General features: G+C 38.5%; 1 protein-coding gene across 16 annotated transcripts in view; it reads right to left on the bottom strand.

The window, feature by feature from the left end:
• LOC142843734 (uncharacterized) overlaps nucleotides 1-20,802 on the bottom strand; it is a 67,365-nt gene that overhangs the window by 35,461 nt on the left and 11,102 nt on the right. For 15 of the 16 annotated variants that reach the window (XR_012909686.1, XR_012909687.1, XM_075961613.1 and 12 more), the window contains 10 exons: nucleotides 19,481-19,606; nucleotides 17,402-17,518; nucleotides 15,326-15,442; nucleotides 13,249-13,365; nucleotides 11,171-11,287; nucleotides 9,093-9,209; nucleotides 7,014-7,130; nucleotides 4,935-5,051; nucleotides 2,856-2,972; nucleotides 778-894 (listed from right to left, as the gene is read on the bottom strand). Coding sequence is in view for 14 of the 16 variants with exons in the window: in XM_075961613.1 (XP_075817728.1) it covers nucleotides 778-894; nucleotides 2,856-2,972; nucleotides 4,935-5,051; nucleotides 7,014-7,130; nucleotides 9,093-9,209; nucleotides 11,171-11,287; nucleotides 13,249-13,365; nucleotides 15,326-15,442; nucleotides 17,402-17,518; nucleotides 19,481-19,606 (1,179 nt within the window). In the remaining 2 variants the exon portion in view is untranslated. The remainder of the gene's footprint in view (nucleotides 1-777; nucleotides 895-2,855; nucleotides 2,973-4,934; nucleotides 5,052-7,013; nucleotides 7,131-9,092; nucleotides 9,210-11,170; nucleotides 11,288-13,248; nucleotides 13,366-15,325; nucleotides 15,443-17,401; nucleotides 17,519-19,480; nucleotides 19,607-20,802) is intronic. The other variant, XM_075961623.1, reaches the window with a different exon arrangement.

Genomic DNA, 20,802 nt, shown 5'->3' with positions numbered 1-20,802 from the left:
CTGACCGAATGCTATGCATCATGTAATTCAAGAGTTTCTGAAAACACACGCTCCATACATGAAGAATACACTGAGTATGTGCAAATAACAACCAAGAACGCCACACGCGCACACACACACACACACACACACACACACACACACACACACACGCAGACTCTAATAAATGAGTAGACCAGGAAGCAAGGGAGTTTGGGGACAGGAAGGGAGGGACAGACTGACAGGAGAGCACTACTGATCTGGCTCTGGCTTCAGAATGACCATGAAGAAGAACGCTGCATACTAGAGTCATTAGCAATGAGCCTCATACCCTCTCCACTTCTTTAGTCTATGTTCAGTAAGTGGCTTTAAGGCTAAGATATATCTTCCTAACAAGATTTTAATCAGAAAAGAATGGAGGCAATGATTTGATTTCTTTTGTTGTATCTATCCGTTTCCTTTGAGTTCCGCCATGAGCCCGTTCCTGAGATACAGAATCTCTGTGTGCGTTTAAATTGGAGTATCTTGACTCAAGGAATAAAAACAGTCATCATAAAGCTATGGCAAGTTCACCAACCTAAAAGGCATTTTTGAGGGGTTCTGATGTTTCCTACTAAGATATGAACCACTTACCATACTTGTGGCTTCTTCTGCCACACCCTCCTAGGCTTGGCTTTAATATCCTAGCTACTATACTTTCATCTACCAAGCTTTTCAAGTGACTGCCGGGATTGACTTGCCGCCTGCACCATTCTGGACCCCATGGATTCTATCCTAATGGAGGCGCCATCATCCTACCTGTGCAGCTTGCTCTTCCTGTTTCTGCCTGAGCTCAGTCTGCAAAGTACTAACGACTTCTTCCTTTTCTTGAAGCTGCTGCTTCATCAAGACAATCTCCTCCATCGCAGTCGATTTCTTATTCAACGGAAGGGGAAAATATTTAGTTAAGCAATGGGAATTGGCAACTTTTAGTTCTTTTGACTTTCTCATTTGCCTTGAATACCTACCCTATTTTTTTCTAATTTCCACTTTAATAATGCAAAAAGAATTTTACTTGCTAATTTATAAAGTATCATTGAATTGCCAAAACTTTTCAGAAGAAGACAGAAGCAACAGCAATACGCTTTTCAATTTCTTTGAAAGCTAACATAGCAAAGAGACAGACCAAATAGACAGTGAGCAGAAAAACATGGAAAACAGTAACAATATGTAAAATCTATCCTAAAAACCTTGCACTAAACAAGTTAAGGGCAAACCATAAAAATTGGGATTTTCTTGGCATTAGAGACTATAAAATAATAATGATAAAAAAAAAGACAGCAATAGAGCTACATCTGATGTTCCTGTGGAATAGGGAAAAATCCAAGGTAACCAAGAAGAATTTGTAGGAATAGGTGGCAGCTAGTATTAGAAGAGATGCAACACTTCCCGGTCTTTGATCATGGCTAAATGCAGGCCATCCACAGGAAAAAAAAACCCAAATGCGATCTGTATAGAGGTTTAGCAATGGTTCAGTGGCAACTAGCACTTGCTACTCTTGTGAAAAGATCCAGGTTCCATCACAGCACCCACGCTATCTGTAACTCCAGTTGCAGGGGATCTGATGTCCTCGTCTGACCTCTGGGGTTATGTAGTGCATATACATACATGTAAGCAAAAACATTCACACAAAAGATGCATGAACAATTACATAATACCATTCAAAAGTCAGGCATGGTGGCTCATGCCTATAATTCCAGCACTCAAGAGGCTGAGACAGGAGGACTGCCACAAGTTCAAGGTAAAACTGGGCTACATTGTGAGACCTTCCTTCAAAAACAACAACAAAAATCACGAGGAATAAGGAGCAGAAAAATATGCTGAAAAACACTGTAACTTATTTCATCGTTAAACATGTTTAAGAAAAATGAAGAGGACATGAAGGAACGATAGAGTTAGAAAAGTTTGGAAAATTAATAAAATTCATGAAGTTGATGAAAAAGAAAACTCGTTTCAGAAGAAAAAGCCCAACACAAAACAGAATGCCTTGAGTTAAATAAGAAAAATAATAAATCAAAAAAATATTAATCAAAATTGGGAAAAAAATACACAACCAAAAATAAAGGTCAAGAGAAACTTGCAAGGAAAAAAATGAAAGCATCGGAGCTGAGCGAATGCTATGCATCATGTAATTCAAGAGTTTCTGAAAACACACGGTCCATACAGGAAAAATACACTGAATATGTGCAAATATCAAGACCGTCACACACACACATGCAAACTCTAATAAATGAGTAGACCAGGAAGCAAGTGGGGGGGGGCAGGCAGGGAGGGACAGACTGACAGGAGAGCACTAATGGTCTGGCTCTGGCTTCAGAATGACCATGAAGAAGAACGCTGCATACTAGAGTCATTAGCAATGAGCCTCATACCCTCTCCACTTCTTTAGTCTATGTTCAGTAAGTGGCTTTAAGGCTAAGATATATCTTCCTAACAAGATTTTAATCAGAAAAGAATGGAGGCAATGATTTGATTTCTTTCGTTGTATCTATCCGTTTCCTTTGAGTTCCGCCATGAGCCCGTTTCTGAGATACAGAATCTCTGTGTGCGTTTAAATTGGAGTATCTTGACTCAAGGAATAAAAACAGTCATCATAAAGCTATGGCAAGTTCACCAACCTAAGGCATTTTTGAGGGGTTCTGATGTTTCCTACTAAGATATGAACCACTTACCATACTTGTGGCTTCTTCTGCCACACCCTCCTAGGCTTGGCTTTAATATCCTAGCTACTATACTTTCATCTACCAAGCTTTTCAAGTGACTGCCGGGATTGACTTGCCACCTGCACCATTCTGGACCCCATGGATTCTATCCTAATGGAGGCGCCATCATCCTACCTGTGCAGCTTGCTCTTCCTGTTTCTGCCTGAGCTCAGTCTGCAAAGTACTAACGACTTCTTCCTTTTCTTGAAGCTGCTGCTTCATCAAGACAATCTCCTCCATCGCAGTCGATTTCTTATTCAACGGAAGGGGAAAATATTTAGTTAAGCAATGGGATTGGCAACTTTTAGTTCTTTTGACTTTCTCATTTGCCTTGAATACCTACCCTATTTTTTTCTAATTTCCACTTTAATAATGCAAAAAGAATTTTACTTGCTAATTTATAAAGTATCATTGAATTGCCAAAACTTTTCAGAAGAAGACAGAAGCAATAGCAATACGCTTTTCAATTTCTTTGAAAGCTAACATAGCAAAGAGACAGACCAAATAGACAGTGAGCAGAAAAACATGGAAAACAGTAACAATATGTAAAATCTATCCTAAAAACCTTGCACTAAACAAGTTAAGGGCAAACCATAAAAATTGGGATTTTCTTGGCATTAGAGACTATAAAATAATAATGATAAAAAAAAAGACAGCAATAGAGCTACATCTGATGTTCCCGTGGAATAGGGAAAAATCCAAGGTAACCAAGAAGAATTTGTAGGAATAGGTGGCAGCTAGTATTAGAAGAGATGCAACACTTCCCGGTCTTTGATCATGGCTAAATGCAGGCCATCCACAGGAAAAAAAAACCCAAATGCGATCTGTATAGAGGTTTAGCAATGGTTCAGTGGCAACTAGCACTTGCTACTCTTGTGAAAAGATCCAGGTTCCATCACAGCACCCACGCTATCTGTAACTCCAGTTGCAGGGGATCTGATGTCCTCGTCTGACCTCTGGGGTTATGTAGTGCATATACATACATGTAAGCAAAAACATTCACACAAAAGATGCATGAACAATTACATAATACCATTCAAAAGTCAGGCATGGTGGCTCATGCCTATAATTCCAGCACTCAAGAGGCTGAGACAGGAGGACTGCCACAAGTTCAAGGTAAAACTGGGCTACATTGTGAGACCTTCCTTCAAAAACAACAACAAAAATCACGAGGAATAAGGAGCAGAAAAATATGCTGAAAAACACTGTAACTTATTTCATCGTTAAACATGTTTAAGAAAAATGAAGAGGACATGAAGGAACGATAGAGTTAGAAAAGTTTGGAAAATTAATAAAATTCATGAAGTTGATGAAAAAGAAAACTCGTTTCAGAAGAAAAAGCCCAACACAAAACAGAATGCCTTGAGTTAAATAAGAAAAATAATAAATCAAAAAAATATTAATCAAAATTGGGAAAAAAAATACACAACCAAAAATAAAGGTCAAGAGAAACTTGCAAGGAAAAAAATGAAAGCATCGGAGCTGACCGAATGCTATGCATCATGTAATTCAAGAGTTTCTGAAAACACACGGTCCATACAGGAAAAATACACTGAATATGTGCAAATATCAAGACCGTCACACACACACATGCAAACTCTAATAAATGAGTAGACCAGGAAGCAAGTGGGGGGGGCAGGCAGGGAGGGACAGACTGACAGGAGAGCACTAATGGTCTGGCTCTGGCTTCAGAATGACCATGAAGAAGAACGCTGCATACTAGAGTCATTAGCAATGAGCCTCATACCCTCTCCACTTCTTTAGTCTATGTTCAGTAAGTGGCTTTAAGGCTAAGATATATCTTCCTAACAAGATTTTAATCAGAAAAGAATGGAGGCAATGATTTGATTTCTTTTGTTGTATCTATCCGTTTCCTTTGAGTTCCGCCATGAGCCCGTTCCTGAGATACAGAATCTCTGTGTGCATTTAAATTGGAGTATCTTGACTCAAGGAATAAAAACAGTCATCATAAAGCTATGGCAAGTTCACCAACCTAAAAGGCATTTTTGAGGGGTTCTGATGTTTCCTACTAAGATATGAACCACTTACCATACTTGTGGCTTCTTCTGCCACACCCTCCTAGGCTTGGCTTTAATATCCTAGCTACTATACTTTCATCTACCAAGATTTTCAAGTGACTGCCGGGATTGACTTGCCACCTGCACCATTCTGGAGCCCATGGATTCTATCCTAATGGAGGCGCCATCATCCTACCTGTGCAGCTTGCTCTTCCTGTTTCTGCCTGAGCTCAGTCTGCAAAGTACTAACGACTTCTTCCTTTTCTTGAAGCTGCTGCTTCATCAAGACAATCTCCTCCATCGCAGTCGATTTCTTATTCAACGGAAGGGGAAAATATTTAGTTAAGCAATGGGATTGGCAACTTTTAGTTCTTTTGACTTTCTCATTTGCCTTGAATACCTACCCTATTTTTTTCTAATTTCCACTTTAATAATGCAAAAAGAATTTTACTTGCTAATTTATAAAGTATCATTGAATTGCCAAAACTTTTCAGAAGAAGACAGAAGCAATAGCAATACGCTTTTCAATTTCTTTGAAAGCTAACATAGCAAAGAGACAGACCAAATAGACAGTGAGCAGAAAAACATGGAAAACAGTAACAATATGTAAAATCTATCCTAAAAACCTTGCACTAAACAAGTTAAGGGCAAACCATAAAAATTGGGATTTTCTTGGCATTAGAGACTATAAAATAATAATGATAAAAAAAAAGACAGCAATAGAGCTACATCTGATGTTCCTGTGGAATAGGGAAAAATCCAAGGTAACCAAGAAGAATTTGTAGGAATAGGTGGCAGCTAGTATTAGAAGAGATGCAACACTTCCCGGTCTTTGATCATGGCTAAATGCAGGCCATCCACAGGAAAAAAAAACCCAAATGCGATCTGTATAGAGGTTTAGCAATGGTTCAGTGGCAACTAGCACTTGCTACTCTTGTGAAAAGATCCAGGTTCCATCACAGCACCCACGCTATCTGTAACTCCAGTTGCAGGGGATCTGATGTCCTCGTCTGACCTCTGGGGTTATGTAGTGCATATACATACATGTAAGCAAAAACATTCACACAAAAGATGCATGAACAATTACATAATACCATTCAAAAGTCAGGCATGGTGGCTCATGCCTATAATTCCAGCACTCAAGAGGCTGAGACAGGAGGACTGCCACAAGTTCAAGGTAAAACTGGGCTACATTGTGAGACCTTCCATCAAAAACAACAACAAAAATCACGAGGAATAAGGAGCAGAAAAATATGCTGAAAAACACTGTAACTTATTTCATCGTTAAACATGTTTAAGAAAAATGAAGAGGACATGAAGGAACGATAGAGTTAGAAAAGTTTGGAAAATTAATAAAATTCATGAAGTTGATGAAAAAGAAAACTCGTTTCAGAAGAAAAAGCCCAACACAAAACAGAATGCCTTGAGTTAAATAAGAAAAATAATAAATCAAAAAAATATTAATCAAAATTGGGAAAAAAAATACACAACCAAAAATAAAGGTCAAGAGAAACTTGCAAGGAAAAAAATGAAAGCATCGGAGCTGACCGAATGCTATGCATCATGTAATTCAAGAGTTTCTGAAAACACACGGTCCATACAGGAAAAATACACTGAATATGTGCAAATATCAAGACCGTCACACACACACATGCAAACTCTAATAAATGAGTAGACCAGGAAGCAAGTGGGGGGGGCAGGCAGGGAGGGACAGACTGACAGGAGAGCACTAATGGTCTGGCTCTGGCTTCAGAATGACCATGAAGAAGAACGCTGCATACTAGAGTCATTAGCAATGAGCCTCATACCCTCTCCACTTCTTTAGTCTATGTTCAGTAAGTGGCTTTAAGGCTAAGATATATCTTCCTAACAAGATTTTAATCAGAAAAGAATGGAGGCAATGATTTGATTTCTTTTGTTGTATCTATCCGTTTCCTTTGAGTTCCGCCATGAGCCCGTTCCTGAGATACAGAATCTCTGTGTGCATTTAAATTGGAGTATCTTGACTCAAGGAATAAAAACAGTCATCATAAAGCTATGGCAAGTTCACCAACCTAAAAGGCATTTTTGAGGGGTTCTGATGTTTCCTACTAAGATATGAACCACTTACCATACTTGTGGCTTCTTCTGCCACACCCTCCTAGGCTTGGCTTTAATATCCTAGCTACTATACTTTCATCTACCAAGATTTTCAAGTGACTGCCGGGATTGACTTGCCACCTGCACCATTCTGGAGCCCATGGATTCTATCCTAATGGAGGCGCCATCATCCTACCTGTGCAGCTTGCTCTTCCTGTTTCTGCCTGAGCTCAGTCTGCAAAGTACTAACGACTTCTTCCTTTTCTTGAAGCTGCTGCTTCATCAAGACAATCTCCTCCATCGCAGTCGATTTCTTATTCAACGGAAGGGGAAAATATTTAGTTAAGCAATGGGATTGGCAACTTTTAGTTCTTTTGACTTTCTCATTTGCCTTGAATACCTACCCTATTTTTTTCTAATTTCCACTTTAATAATGCAAAAAGAATTTTACTTGCTAATTTATAAAGTATCATTGAATTGCCAAAACTTTTCAGAAGAAGACAGAAGCAATAGCAATACGCTTTTCAATTTCTTTGAAAGCTAACATAGCAAAGAGACAGACCAAATAGACAGTGAGCAGAAAAACATGGAAAACAGTAACAATATGTAAAATCTATCCTAAAAACCTTGCACTAAACAAGTTAAGGGCAAACCATAAAAATTGGGATTTTCTTGGCATTAGAGACTATAAAATAATAATGATAAAAAAAAAGACAGCAATAGAGCTACATCTGATGTTCCTGTGGAATAGGGAAAAATCCAAGGTAACCAAGAAGAATTTGTAGGAATAGGTGGCAGCTAGTATTAGAAGAGATGCAACACTTCCCGGTCTTTGATCATGGCTAAATGCAGGCCATCCACAGGAAAAAAAAACCCAAATGCGATCTGTATAGAGGTTTAGCAATGGTTCAGTGGCAACTAGCACTTGCTACTCTTGTGAAAAGATCCAGGTTCCATCACAGCACCCACGCTATCTGTAACTCCAGTTGCAGGGGATCTGATGTCCTCGTCTGACCTCTGGGGTTATGTAGTGCATATACATACATGTAAGCAAAAACATTCACACAAAAGATGCATGAACAATTACATAATACCATTCAAAAGTCAGGCATGGTGGCTCATGCCTATAATTCCAGCACTCAAGAGGCTGAGACAGGAGGACTGCCACAAGTTCAAGGTAAAACTGGGCTACATTGTGAGACCTTCCATCAAAAACAACAACAAAAATCACGAGGAATAAGGAGCAGAAAAATATGCTGAAAAACACTGTAACTTATTTCATCGTTAAACATGTTTAAGAAAAATGAAGAGGACATGAAGGAACGATAGAGTTAGAAAAGTTTGGAAAATTAATAAAATTCATGAAGTTGATGAAAAAGAAAACTCGTTTCAGAAGAAAAAGCCCAACACAAAACAGAATGCCTTGAGTTAAATAAGAAAAATAATAAATCAAAAAAATATTAATCAAAATTGGGAAAAAAAATACACAACCAAAAATAAAGGTCAAGAGAAACTTGCAAGGAAAAAAATGAAAGCATCGGAGCTGACCGAATGCTATGCATCATGTAATTCAAGAGTTTCTGAAAACACACGGTCCATACAGGAAAAATACACTGAATATGTGCAAATATCAAGACCGTCACACACACACATGCAAACTCTAATAAATGAGTAGACCAGGAAGCAAGTGGGGGGGGCAGGCAGGGAGGGACAGACTGACAGGAGAGCACTAATGGTCTGGCTCTGGCTTCAGAATGACCATGAAGAAGAACGCTGCATACTAGAGTCATTAGCAATGAGCCTCATACCCTCTCCACTTCTTTAGTCTATGTTCAGTAAGTGGCTTTAAGGCTAAGATATATCTTCCTAACAAGATTTTAATCAGAAAAGAATGGAGGCAATGATTTGATTTCTTTTGTTGTATCTATCCGTTTCCTTTGAGTTCCGCCATGAGCCCGTTCCTGAGATACAGAATCTCTGTGTGCATTTAAATTGGAGTATCTTGACTCAAGGAATAAAAACAGTCATCATAAAGCTATGGCAAGTTCACCAACCTAAAAGGCATTTTTGAGGGGTTCTGATGTTTCCTACTAAGATATGAACCACTTACCATACTTGTGGCTTCTTCTGCCACACCCTCCTAGGCTTGGCTTTAATATCCTAGCTACTATACTTTCATCTACCAAGCTTTTCAAGTGACTGCCGGGATTGACTTGCCACCTGCACCATTCTGGACCCCATGGATTCTATCCTAATGGAGGCGCCATCATCCTACCTGTGCAGCTTGCTCTTCCTGTTTCTGCCTGAGCTCAGTCTGCAAAGTACTAACGACTTCTTCCTTTTCTTGAAGCTGCTGCTTCATCAAGACAATCTCCTCCATCGCAGTCGATTTCTTATTCAACGGAAGGGGAAAATATTTAGTTAAGCAATGGGATTGGCAACTTTTAGTTCTTTTGACTTTCTCATTTGCCTTGAATACCTACCCTATTTTTTTCTAATTTCCACTTTAATAATGCAAAAAGAATTTTACTTGCTAATTTATAAAGTATCATTGAATTGCCAAAACTTTTCAGAAGAAGACAGAAGCAATAGCAATACGCTTTTCAATTTCTTTGAAAGCTAACATAGCAAAGAGACAGACCAAATAGACAGTGAGCAGAAAAACATGGAAAACAGTAACAATATGTAAAATCTATCCTAAAAACCTTGCACTAAACAAGTTAAGGGCAAACCATAAAAATTGGGATTTTCTTGGCATTAGAGACTATAAAATAATAATGATAAAAAAAAAGACAGCAATAGAGCTACATCTGATGTTCCTGTGGAATAGGGAAAAATCCAAGGTAACCAAGAAGAATTTGTAGGAATAGGTGGCAGCTAGTATTAGAAGAGATGCAACACTTCCCGGTCTTTGATCATGGCTAAATGCAGGCCATCCACAGGAAAAAAAAACCCAAATGCGATCTGTATAGAGGTTTAGCAATGGTTCAGTGGCAACTAGCACTTGCTACTCTTGTGAAAAGATCCAGGTTCCATCACAGCACCCACGCTATCTGTAACTCCAGTTGCAGGGGATCTGATGTCCTCGTCTGACCTCTGGGGTTATGTAGTGCATATACATACATGTAAGCAAAAACATTCACACAAAAGATGCATGAACAATTACATAATACCATTCAAAAGTCAGGCATGGTGGCTCATGCCTATAATTCCAGCACTCAAGAGGCTGAGACAGGAGGACTGCCACAAGTTCAAGGTAAAACTGGGCTACATTGTGAGACCTTCCTTCAAAAACAACAACAAAAATCACGAGGAATAAGGAGCAGAAAAATATGCTGAAAAACACTGTAACTTATTTCATCGTTAAACATGTTTAAGAAAAATGAAGAGGACATGAAGGAACGATAGAGTTAGAAAAGTTTGGAAAATTAATAAAATTCATGAAGTTGATGAAAAAGAAAACTCGTTTCAGAAGAAAAAGCCCAACACAAAACAGAATGCCTTGAGTTAAATAAGAAAAATAATAAATCAAAAAAATATTAATCAAAATTGGGAAAAAAAATACACAACCAAAAATAAAGGTCAAGAGAAACTTGCAAGGAAAAAAATGAAAGCATCGGAGCTGACCGAATGCTATGCATCATGTAATTCAAGAGTTTCTGAAAACACACGGTCCATACAGGAAAAATACACTGAATATGTGCAAATATCAAGACCGTCACACACACACATGCAAACTCTAATAAATGAGTAGACCAGGAAGCAAGTGGGGGGGCAGGCAGGGAGGGACAGACTGACAGGAGAGCACTAATGGTCTGGCTCTGGCTTCAGAATGACCATGAAGAAGAACGCTGCATACTAGAGTCATTAGCAATGAGCCTCATACCCTCTCCACTTCTTTAGTCTATGTTCAGTAAGTGGCTTTAAGGCTAAGATATATCTTCCTAACAAGATTTTAATCAGAAAAGAATGGAGGCAATGATTTGATTTCTTTTGTTGTATCTATCCGTTTCCTTTGAGTTCCGCCATGAGCCCGTTCCTGAGATACAGAATCTCTGTGTGCATTTAAATTGGAGTATCTTGACTCAAGGAATAAAAACAGTCATCATAAAGCTATGGCAAGTTCACCAACCTAAAAGGCATTTTTGAGGGGTTCTGATGTTTCCTACTAAGATATGAACCACTTACCATACTTGTGGCTTCTTCTGCCACACCCTCCTAGGCTTGGCTTTAATATCCTAGCTACTATACTTTCATCTACCAAGCTTTTCAAGTGACTGCCGGGATTGACTTGCCACCTGCACCATTCTGGACCCCATGGATTCTATCCTAATGGAGGCGCCATCATCCTACCTGTGCAGCTTGCTCTTCCTGTTTCTGCCTGAGCTCAGTCTGCAAAGTACTAACGACTTCTTCCTTTTCTTGAAGCTGCTGCTTCATCAAGACAATCTCCTCCATCGCAGTCGATTTCTTATTCAACGGAAGGGGAAAATATTTAGTTAAGCAATGGGATTGGCAACTTTTAGTTCTTTTGACTTTCTCATTTGCCTTGAATACCTACCCTATTTTTTTCTAATTTCCACTTTAATAATGCAAAAAGAATTTTACTTGCTAATTTATAAAGTATCATTGAATTGCCAAAACTTTTCAGAAGAAGACAGAAGCAATAGCAATACGCTTTTCAATTTCTTTGAAAGCTAACATAGCAAAGAGACAGACCAAATAGACAGTGAGCAGAAAAACATGGAAAACAGTAACAATATGTAAAATCTATCCTAAAAACCTTGCACTAAACAAGTTAAGGGCAAACCATAAAAATTGGGATTTTCTTGGCATTAGAGACTATAAAATAATAATGATAAAAAAAAAGACAGCAATAGAGCTACATCTGATGTTCCTGTGGAATAGGGAAAAATCCAAGGTAACCAAGAAGAATTTGTAGGAATAGGTGGCAGCTAGTATTAGAAGAGATGCAACACTTCCCGGTCTTTGATCATGGCTAAATGCAGGCCATCCACAGGAAAAAAAAACCCAAATGCGATCTGTATAGAGGTTTAGCAATGGTTCAGTGGCAACTAGCACTTGCTACTCTTGTGAAAAGATCCAGGTTCCATCACAGCACCCACGCTATCTGTAACTCCAGTTGCAGGGGATCTGATGTCCTCGTCTGACCTCTGGGGTTATGTAGTGCATATACATACATGTAAGCAAAAACATTCACACAAAAGATGCATGAACAATTACATAATACCATTCAAAAGTCAGGCATGGTGGCTCATGCCTATAATTCCAGCACTCAAGAGGCTGAGACAGGAGGACTGCCACAAGTTCAAGGTAAAACTGGGCTACATTGTGAGACCTTCCTTCAAAAACAACAACAAAAATCACGAGGAATAAGGAGCAGAAAAATATGCTGAAAAACACTGTAACTTATTTCATCGTTAAACATGTTTAAGAAAAATGAAGAGGACATGAAGGAACGATAGAGTTAGAAAAGTTTGGAAAATTAATAAAATTCATGAAGTTGATGAAAAAGAAAACTCGTTTCAGAAGAAAAAGCCCAACACAAAACAGAATGCCTTGAGTTAAATAAGAAAAATAATAAATCAAAAAAATATTAATCAAAATTGGGAAAAAAAATACACAACCAAAAATAAAGGTCAAGAGAAACTTGCAAGGAAAAAAATGAAAGCATCGGAGCTGACCGAATGCTATGCATCATGTAATTCAAGAGTTTCTGAAAACACACGGTCCATACAGGAAAAATACACTGAATATGTGCAAATATCAAGACCGTCACACACACACATGCAAACTCTAATAAATGAGTAGACCAGGAAGCAAGTGGGGGGGCAGGCAGGGAGGGACAGACTGACAGGAGAGCACTAATGGTCTGGCTCTGGCTTCAGAATGACCATGAAGAAGAACGCTGCATACTAGAGTCATTAGCAATGAGCCTCATACCCTCTCCACTTCTTTAGTCTATGTTCAGTAAGTGGCTTTAAGGCTAAGATATATCTTCCTAACAAGATTTTAATCAGAAAAGAATGGAGGCAATGATTTGATTTCTTTTGTTGTATCTATCCGTTTCCTTTGAGTTCCGCCATGAGCCCGTTCCTGAGATACAGAATCTCTGTGTGCATTTAAATTGGAGTATCTTGACTCAAGGAATAAAAACAGTCATCATAAAGCTATGGCAAGTTCACCAACCTAAAAGGCATTTTTGAGGGGTTCTGATGTTTCCTACTAAGATATGAACCACTTACCATACTTGTGGCTTCTTCTGCCACACCCTCCTAGGCTTGGCTTTAATATCCTAGCTACTATACTTTCATCTACCAAGCTTTTCAAGTGACTGCTGGGATTGACTTGCCACCTGCACCATTCTGGACCCCATGGATTCTATCCTAATGGAGGCGCCATCATCCTACCTGTGCAGCTTGCTCTTCCTGTTTCTGCCTGAGCTCAGTCTGCAAAGTACTAACGACTTCTTCCTTTTCTTGAAGCTGCTGCTTCATCAAGACAATCTCCTCCATCGCAGTCGATTTCTTATTCAACGGAAGGGGAAAATATTTAGTTAAGCAATGGGATTGGCAACTTTTAGTTCTTTTGACTTTCTCATTTGCCTTGAATACCTACCCTATTTTTTTCTAATTTCCACTTTAATAATGCAAAAAGAATTTTACTTGCTAATTTATAAAGTATCATTGAATTGCCAAAACTTTTCAGAAGAAGACAGAAGCAATAGCAATACGCTTTTCAATTTCTTTGAAAGCTAACATAGCAAAGAGACAGACCAAATAGACAGTGAGCAGAAAAACATGGAAAACAGTAACAATATGTAAAATCTATCCTAAAAACCTTGCACTAAACAAGTTAAGGGCAAACCATAAAAATTGGGATTTTCTTGGCATTAGAGACTATAAAATAATAATGATAAAAAAAAAGACAGCAATAGAGCTACATCTGATGTTCCTGTGGAATAGGGAAAAATCCAAGGTAACCAAGAAGAATTTGTAGGAATAGGTGGCAGCTAGTATTAGAAGAGATGCAACACTTCCCGGTCTTTGATCATGGCTAAATGCAGGCCATCCACAGGAAAAAAAAACCCAAATGCGATCTGTATAGAGGTTTAGCAATGGTTCAGTGGCAACTAGCACTTGCTACTCTTGTGAAAAGATCCAGGTTCCATCACAGCACCCACGCTATCTGTAACTCCAGTTGCAGGGGATCTGATGTCCTCGTCTGACCTCTGGGGTTATGTAGTGCATATACATACATGTAAGCAAAAACATTCACACAAAAGATGCATGAACAATTACATAATACCATTCAAAAGTCAGGCATGGTGGCTCATGCCTATAATTCCAGCACTCAAGAGGCTGAGACAGGAGGACTGCCACAAGTTCAAGGTAAAACTGGGCTACATTGTGAGACCTTCCTTCAAAAACAACAACAAAAATCACGAGGAATAAGGAGCAGAAAAATATGCTGAAAAACACTGTAACTTATTTCATCGTTAAACATGTTTAAGAAAAATGAAGAGGACATGAAGGAACGATAGAGTTAGAAAAGTTTGGAAAATTAATAAAATTCATGAAGTTGATGAAAAAGAAAACTCGTTTCAGAAGAAAAAGCCCAACACAAAACAGAATGCCTTGAGTTAAATAAGAAAAATAATAAATCAAAAAAATATTAATCAAAATTGGGAAAAAAATACACAACCAAAAATAAAGGTCAAGAGAAACTTGCAAGGAAAAAAATGAAAGCATCGGAGCTGACCGAATGCTATGCATCATGTAATTCAAGAGTTTCTGAAAACACACGGTCCATACAGGAAAAATACACTGAATATGTGCAAATATCAAGACCGTCACACACACACATGCAAACTCTAATAAATGAGTAGACCAGGAAGCAAGTGGGGGGGCAGGCAGGGAGGGACAGACTGACAGGAGAGCACTAATGGTCTGGCTCTGGCTTCAGAATGACCATGAAGAAGAACGCTGCATACTAGAGTCATTAGCAATGAGCCTCATACCCTCTCCACTTCTTTAGTCTATGTTCAGTAAGTGGCTTTAAGGCTAAGATATATCTTCCTAACAAGATTTTAATCAGAAAAGAATGGAGGCAATGATTTGATTTCTTTTGTTGTATCTATCCGTTTCCTTTGAGTTCCGCCATGAGCCCGTTCCTGAGATACAGAATCTCTGTGTGCGTTTAAATTGGAGTATCTTGACTCAAGGAATAAAAACAGTCATCATAAAGCTATGGCAAGTTCACCAACCTAAAAGGCATTTTTGAGGGGTTCTGATGTTTCCTACTAAGATATGAACCACTTACCATACTTGTGGCTTCTTCTGCCACACCCTCCTAGGCTTGGCTTTAATATCCTAGCTACTATACTTTCATCTACCAAACTTTTCAAGTGACTGCCGGGATTGACTTGCCACCTGCACCATTCTGGACCCCATGGATTCTATCCTAATGGAGGCGCCATCATCCTACCTGTGCAGCTTGCTCTTCCTGTTTCTGCCTGAGCTCAGTCTGCAAAGTACTAACGACTTCTTCCTTTTCTTGAAGCTGCTGCTTCATCAAGACAATCTCCTCCATCGCAGTCGATTTCTTATTCAACGGAAGGGGAAAATATTTAGTTAAGCAATGGGATTGGCAACTTTTAGTTCTTTTGACTTTCTCATTTGCCTTGAATACCTACCCTATTTTTTTCTAATTTCCACTTTAATAATGCAAAAAGAATTTTACTTGCTAATTTATAAAGTATCATTGAATTGCCAAAACTTTTCAGAAGAAGACAGAAGCAATAGCAATACGCTTTTCAATTTCTTTGAAAGCTAACATAGCAAAGAGACAGACCAAATAGACAGTGAGCAGAAAAACATGGAAAACAGTAACAATATGTAAAATCTATCCTAAAAACCTTGCACTAAACAAGTTAAGGGCAAACCATAAAAATTGGGATTTTCTTGGCATTAGAGATTATAAAATAATAATGATAAAAAAAAAGACAGCAATAGAGCTACATCTGATGTTCCTGTGGAATAGAAAAAAATCCAAGGTAACCAAGAAGAATTTGTAGGAATAGGTGGCAGCTAGTATTAGAAGAGATGCAACACTTCCCGGTCTTTGATCATGGCTAAATGCAGGCCATCCACAGGAAAAAAAAACCCAAATGCGATCTGTATAGAGGTTTAGCAATGGTTCAGTGGCAACTAGCACTTGCTACTCTTGTGAAAAGATCCAGGTTCCATCACAGCACCCACGCTATCTGTAACTCCAGTTGCAGGGGATCTGATGTCCTCGTCTGACCTCTGGGGTTATGTAGTGCATATACATACATGTAAGCAAAAACATTCACACAAAAGATGCATGAACAATTACATAATACCATTCAAAAGTCAGGCATGGTGGCTCATGCCTATAATTCCAGCACTCAAGAGGCTGAGACAGGAGGACTGCCACAAGTTCAAGGTAAAACTGGGCTACATTGTGAGACCTTCCTTCAAAAACAACAACAAAAATCACGAGGAATAAGGAGCAGAAAAATATGCTGAAAAACACTGTAACTTATTTCATCGTTAAACATGTTTAAGAAAAATGAAGAGGACATGAAGGAACGATAGAGTTAGAAAAGTTTGGAAAATTAATAAAATTCATGAAGTTAATGAAAAAGAAAACTCGTTTCAGAAGAAAAAGCCCAACACAAAACAGAATGCCTTGAGTTAAATAAGAAAAATAATAAATCAAAAAAATATTAATCAAAATTGGGAAAAAAAATACACAACCAAAAATAAAGGTCAAGAGAAACTTGCAAGGAAAAAAATGAAAGCATCGGAGCTGACCGAATGCTATGCATCATGTAATTCAAGAGTTTCTGAAAACACACGGTCCATACAGGAAAAATACACTGAATATGTGCAAATATCAAGACCGTCACACACACACATGCAAACTCTAATAAATGAGTAGACCAGGAAGCAAGTGGGGGGGCAGGCAGGGAGGGACAGACTGACAGGAGAGCACTAATGGTCTGGCTCTGGCTTCAGAATGACCATGAAGAAGAACGCTGCATACTAGAGTCATTAGCAATGAGCCTCATACCCTCTCCACTTCTTTAGTCTATGTTCAGTAAGTGGCTTTAAGGCTAAGATATATCTTCCTAACAAGATTTTAATCAGAAAAGAATGGAGGCAATGATTTGATTTCTTTTGTTGTATCTATCCGTTTCCTTTGAGTTCCGCCATGAGCCCGTTCCTGAGATACAGAATCTCTGTGTGCGTTTAAATTGGAGTATCTTGACTCAAGGAATAAAAACAGTCATCATAAAGCTATGGCATGTTCACCAACCTAAGGCATTTTTGAGGGGTTCTGATGTTTCCTACTAAGATATGAACCACTTACCATACTTGTGGCTTCTTCTGCCACACCCTCCTAGGCTTGGCTTTAATATCCTAGCTACTATACTTTCATCTACCAAGCTTTTCAAGTGACTGCCGGGATTGACTTGCCACCTGCACCATTCTGGACCCCATGGATTCTATCCTAATGGAGGCGCCATCATCCTACCTGTGCAGCTTGCTCTTCCTGTTTCTGCCTGAGCTCAGTCTGCAAAGTACTAACGACTTCTTCCTTTTCTTGAAGCTGCTGCTTCATCAAGACAATCTCCTCCATCGCAGTCGATTTCTTATTCAACGGAAGGGGAAAAATATTTAGTTAAGCAATGGGATTGGCAACTTTTAGTTCTTTTGACTTTCTCATTTGCCTTGAATACCTACCCTATTTTTTTCTAATTTCCACTTTAATAATGCAAAAAGAATTTTACTTGCTAATTTATAAAGTATCATTGAATTGCCAAAACTTTTCAGAAGAAGACAGAAGCAATAGCAATACGCTTTTCAATTTCTTTGAAAGCTAACATAGCAAAGAGACAGACCAAATAGACAGTGAGCAGAAAAACATGGAAAACAGTAACAATATGTAAAATCTATCCTAAAAACCTTGCACTAAACAAGTTAAGGGCAAACAATAAAAATTGGGATTTTCTTGGCATTAGAGACTATAAAATAATAATGATAAAAAAAAAGACAGCAATAGAGCTACATCTGATGTTCCTGTGGAATAGGGAAAAATCCAAGGTAACCAAGAAGAATTTGTAGGAATAGGTGGCAGCTAGTATTAGAAGAGATGCAACACTTCCCGGTCTTTGATCATGGCTAAATGCAGGCCATCCACAGGAAAAAAAAACCCAAATGCGATCTGTATAGAGGTTTAGCAATGGTTCAGTGGCAACTAGCACTTGTTACTCTTGTGAAAAGATCCAGGTTCCATCACAGCACCCACGCTATCTGTAACTCCAGTTGCAGGGGATCTGATGTCCTCGTCTGACCTCTGGGGTTATGTAGTGCATATACATACATGTAAGCAAAAACATTCACACAAAAGATGCATGAACAATTACATAATACCATTCAAAAGTCAGGCATGGTGGCTCATGCCTATAATTCCAGCACTCAAGAGGCTGAGACAGGAGGACTGCCACAAGTTCAAGGTAAAACTGGGCTACATTGTGAGACCTTCCTTCAAAAACAACAACAAAAATCACGAGGAATAAGGAGCAGAAAAATATGCTGAAAAACACTGTAACTTATTTCATCGTTAAACATGTTTAAGAAAAATGAAGAGGACATGAAGGAACGATAGAGTTAGAAAAGTTTGGAAAATTAATAAAATTCATGAAGTTGATGAAAAAGAAAACTCGTTTCAGAAGAAAAAGCCCAACACAAAACAGAATGCCTTGAGTTAAATAAGAAAAATAATAAATCAAAAAAATATTAATCAAAATTGGGAAAAAAAATACACAACCAAAAATAAAGGTCAAGAGAAACTTGCAAGGAAAAAAATGAAAGCATCGGAGCTGACCGAATGCTATGCATCATGTAATTCAAGAGTTTCTGAAAACACACGGTCCATACAGGAAAAATACACTGAATATGTGCAAATATCAAGACCGTCACACACACACATGCAAACTCTAATAAATGAGTAGACCAGGAAGCAAGTGGGGGGGCAGGCAGGGAGGGACAGACTGACAGGAGAGCACTAATGGTCTGGCTCTGGCTTCAGAATGACCATGAAGAAGAACGCTGCATACTAGAGTCATTAGCAATGAGCCTCATACCCTCTCCACTTCTTTAGTCTATGTTCAGTAAGTGGCTTTAAGGCTAAGATATATCTTCCTAACAAGATTTTAATCAGAAAAGAATGGAGGCAATGATTTGATTTCTTTTGTTGTATCTATCCGTTTCCTTTGAGTTCCGCCATGAGCCCGTTCCTGAGATACAGAATCTCTGTGTGCATTTAAATTGGAGTATCTTGACTCAAGGAATAAAAACAGTCATCATAAAGCTATGGCAAGTTCACCAACCTAAAAGGCATTTTTGAGGGGTTCTGATGTTTCCTACTAAGATATGAACCACTTACCATACTTGTGGCTTCTTCTGCCACACCCTCCTAGGCTTGGCTTTAATATCCTAGCTACCATACTATCATCTACCAAGCTTTTCAAGTGTCTGCCCGGATTGACTTGCCACCTGCAACATTCTGGACCCCATGGATACTGTCCTAATGGAGGCGCCATCATCCTACCTGCGCAGCTTGCTCTTCCTGTTTCCTCCTGAGCTCAGTCAGCAAAATACTAATGAGTCCTTTATTTTCTTGAAGCTGCTGCTTCATCAAGACACACTCCTCCATCATAGCCGATTTCTCATGCAACTGAAGGGGAAAAATATTTACTTAAGCAATGTGATTGGCAACTTTTAGTTCTTTTGACTTTCTCATTTGCCTTGAATACCTACCCTATTATTTCTAATTTCCACTTTAATAATGCAAAAAGAATTTTATTTGCTAATTTATAAAGTATCATTGACTCGCAAAAACTTTTCAGAAGAAGACAGAAGCAATAGCAATACGCTTTTCAATTTCTTTGAAAGCTAACATAGCAAAGAGACAGACCAAATAGACAGTGAGCAGAAAAACATGGAAAACAGTAACAATATGTAAAAACTATCCTAAAAACCTTGCACTAAACAAGTTAAGGGCAAACAATAAAAATTGGGATTTTCTTGGCATTAGAGACTATAAAATAATAATGATAAAAAAAAAGACAGCAATAGAGCTACATCTGATGTTCCTGTGAAATAGGGAAAAATCCAAGGTAACCAAGAAGTATTTGCAGGAATAGGTGGCAACTAGTATTAGAAGAGATGCAACACTTCCCGTTCTTTGATCATGGCTAAATGCAGGCCATCCACAGGAAAAAACCCCAAATGCAATCTGTATAGAGGCTTAGCAATGGTTCAGTGAAAACTAGCACTTGCTGCTCTTGTGAAAAGATCCAGGTTCTATCACAGCACCCACACTATCTGTAACTCCAGTTCCAGGGGATCTGATGTCCTCGTCTCACCTCTTGGGGTATGTAGTGCATATACATACATGTAAGCAAAAACATTCACACAAAAGATGCATGAACAATTACATAATATCATTCAAAAGTCAGGCATGGTGGCTCATGCCTATAATTCCAGCACAAAGAGGCTGAGACAGGAGGACTGCCACAAGTTCAAGGTAAAACTGGGCTACATTGTGAGACCTTCCTTCAAAAACAACAACAAAAATCACGAAGAATACAAAGCAGAACAATATGCTGATAGACACTGTAACTTATTTCATAGTTAACCATGATTAACAAAAATGACGAGGACATGAAAGGAACATAAGCATTAGAATAGTTTTAAAAAGTAATAAAATTCATGAGGTTGATAGAAAAGAAAACTCCTTTCAGAAGAGGAAGCCAAACACAAAACAGAATGCCTTGAGTTAAATAAGAAAACGGATAAATCAAAAAAATATTAATCAAAATTGGGAAAAAAAATACACAACCAAAAATAAAGGTCAAGAGAAACTTGCAA

The sequence above is a fragment of the Microtus pennsylvanicus genome, chromosome 2 (assembly GCF_037038515.1).
Source record: "Microtus pennsylvanicus isolate mMicPen1 chromosome 2, mMicPen1.hap1, whole genome shotgun sequence".
Classification (NCBI taxonomy): domain Eukaryota; kingdom Metazoa; phylum Chordata; class Mammalia; order Rodentia; family Cricetidae; genus Microtus; species Microtus pennsylvanicus.
This window is presented reverse-complemented; position numbering and strand designations above follow the sequence as displayed.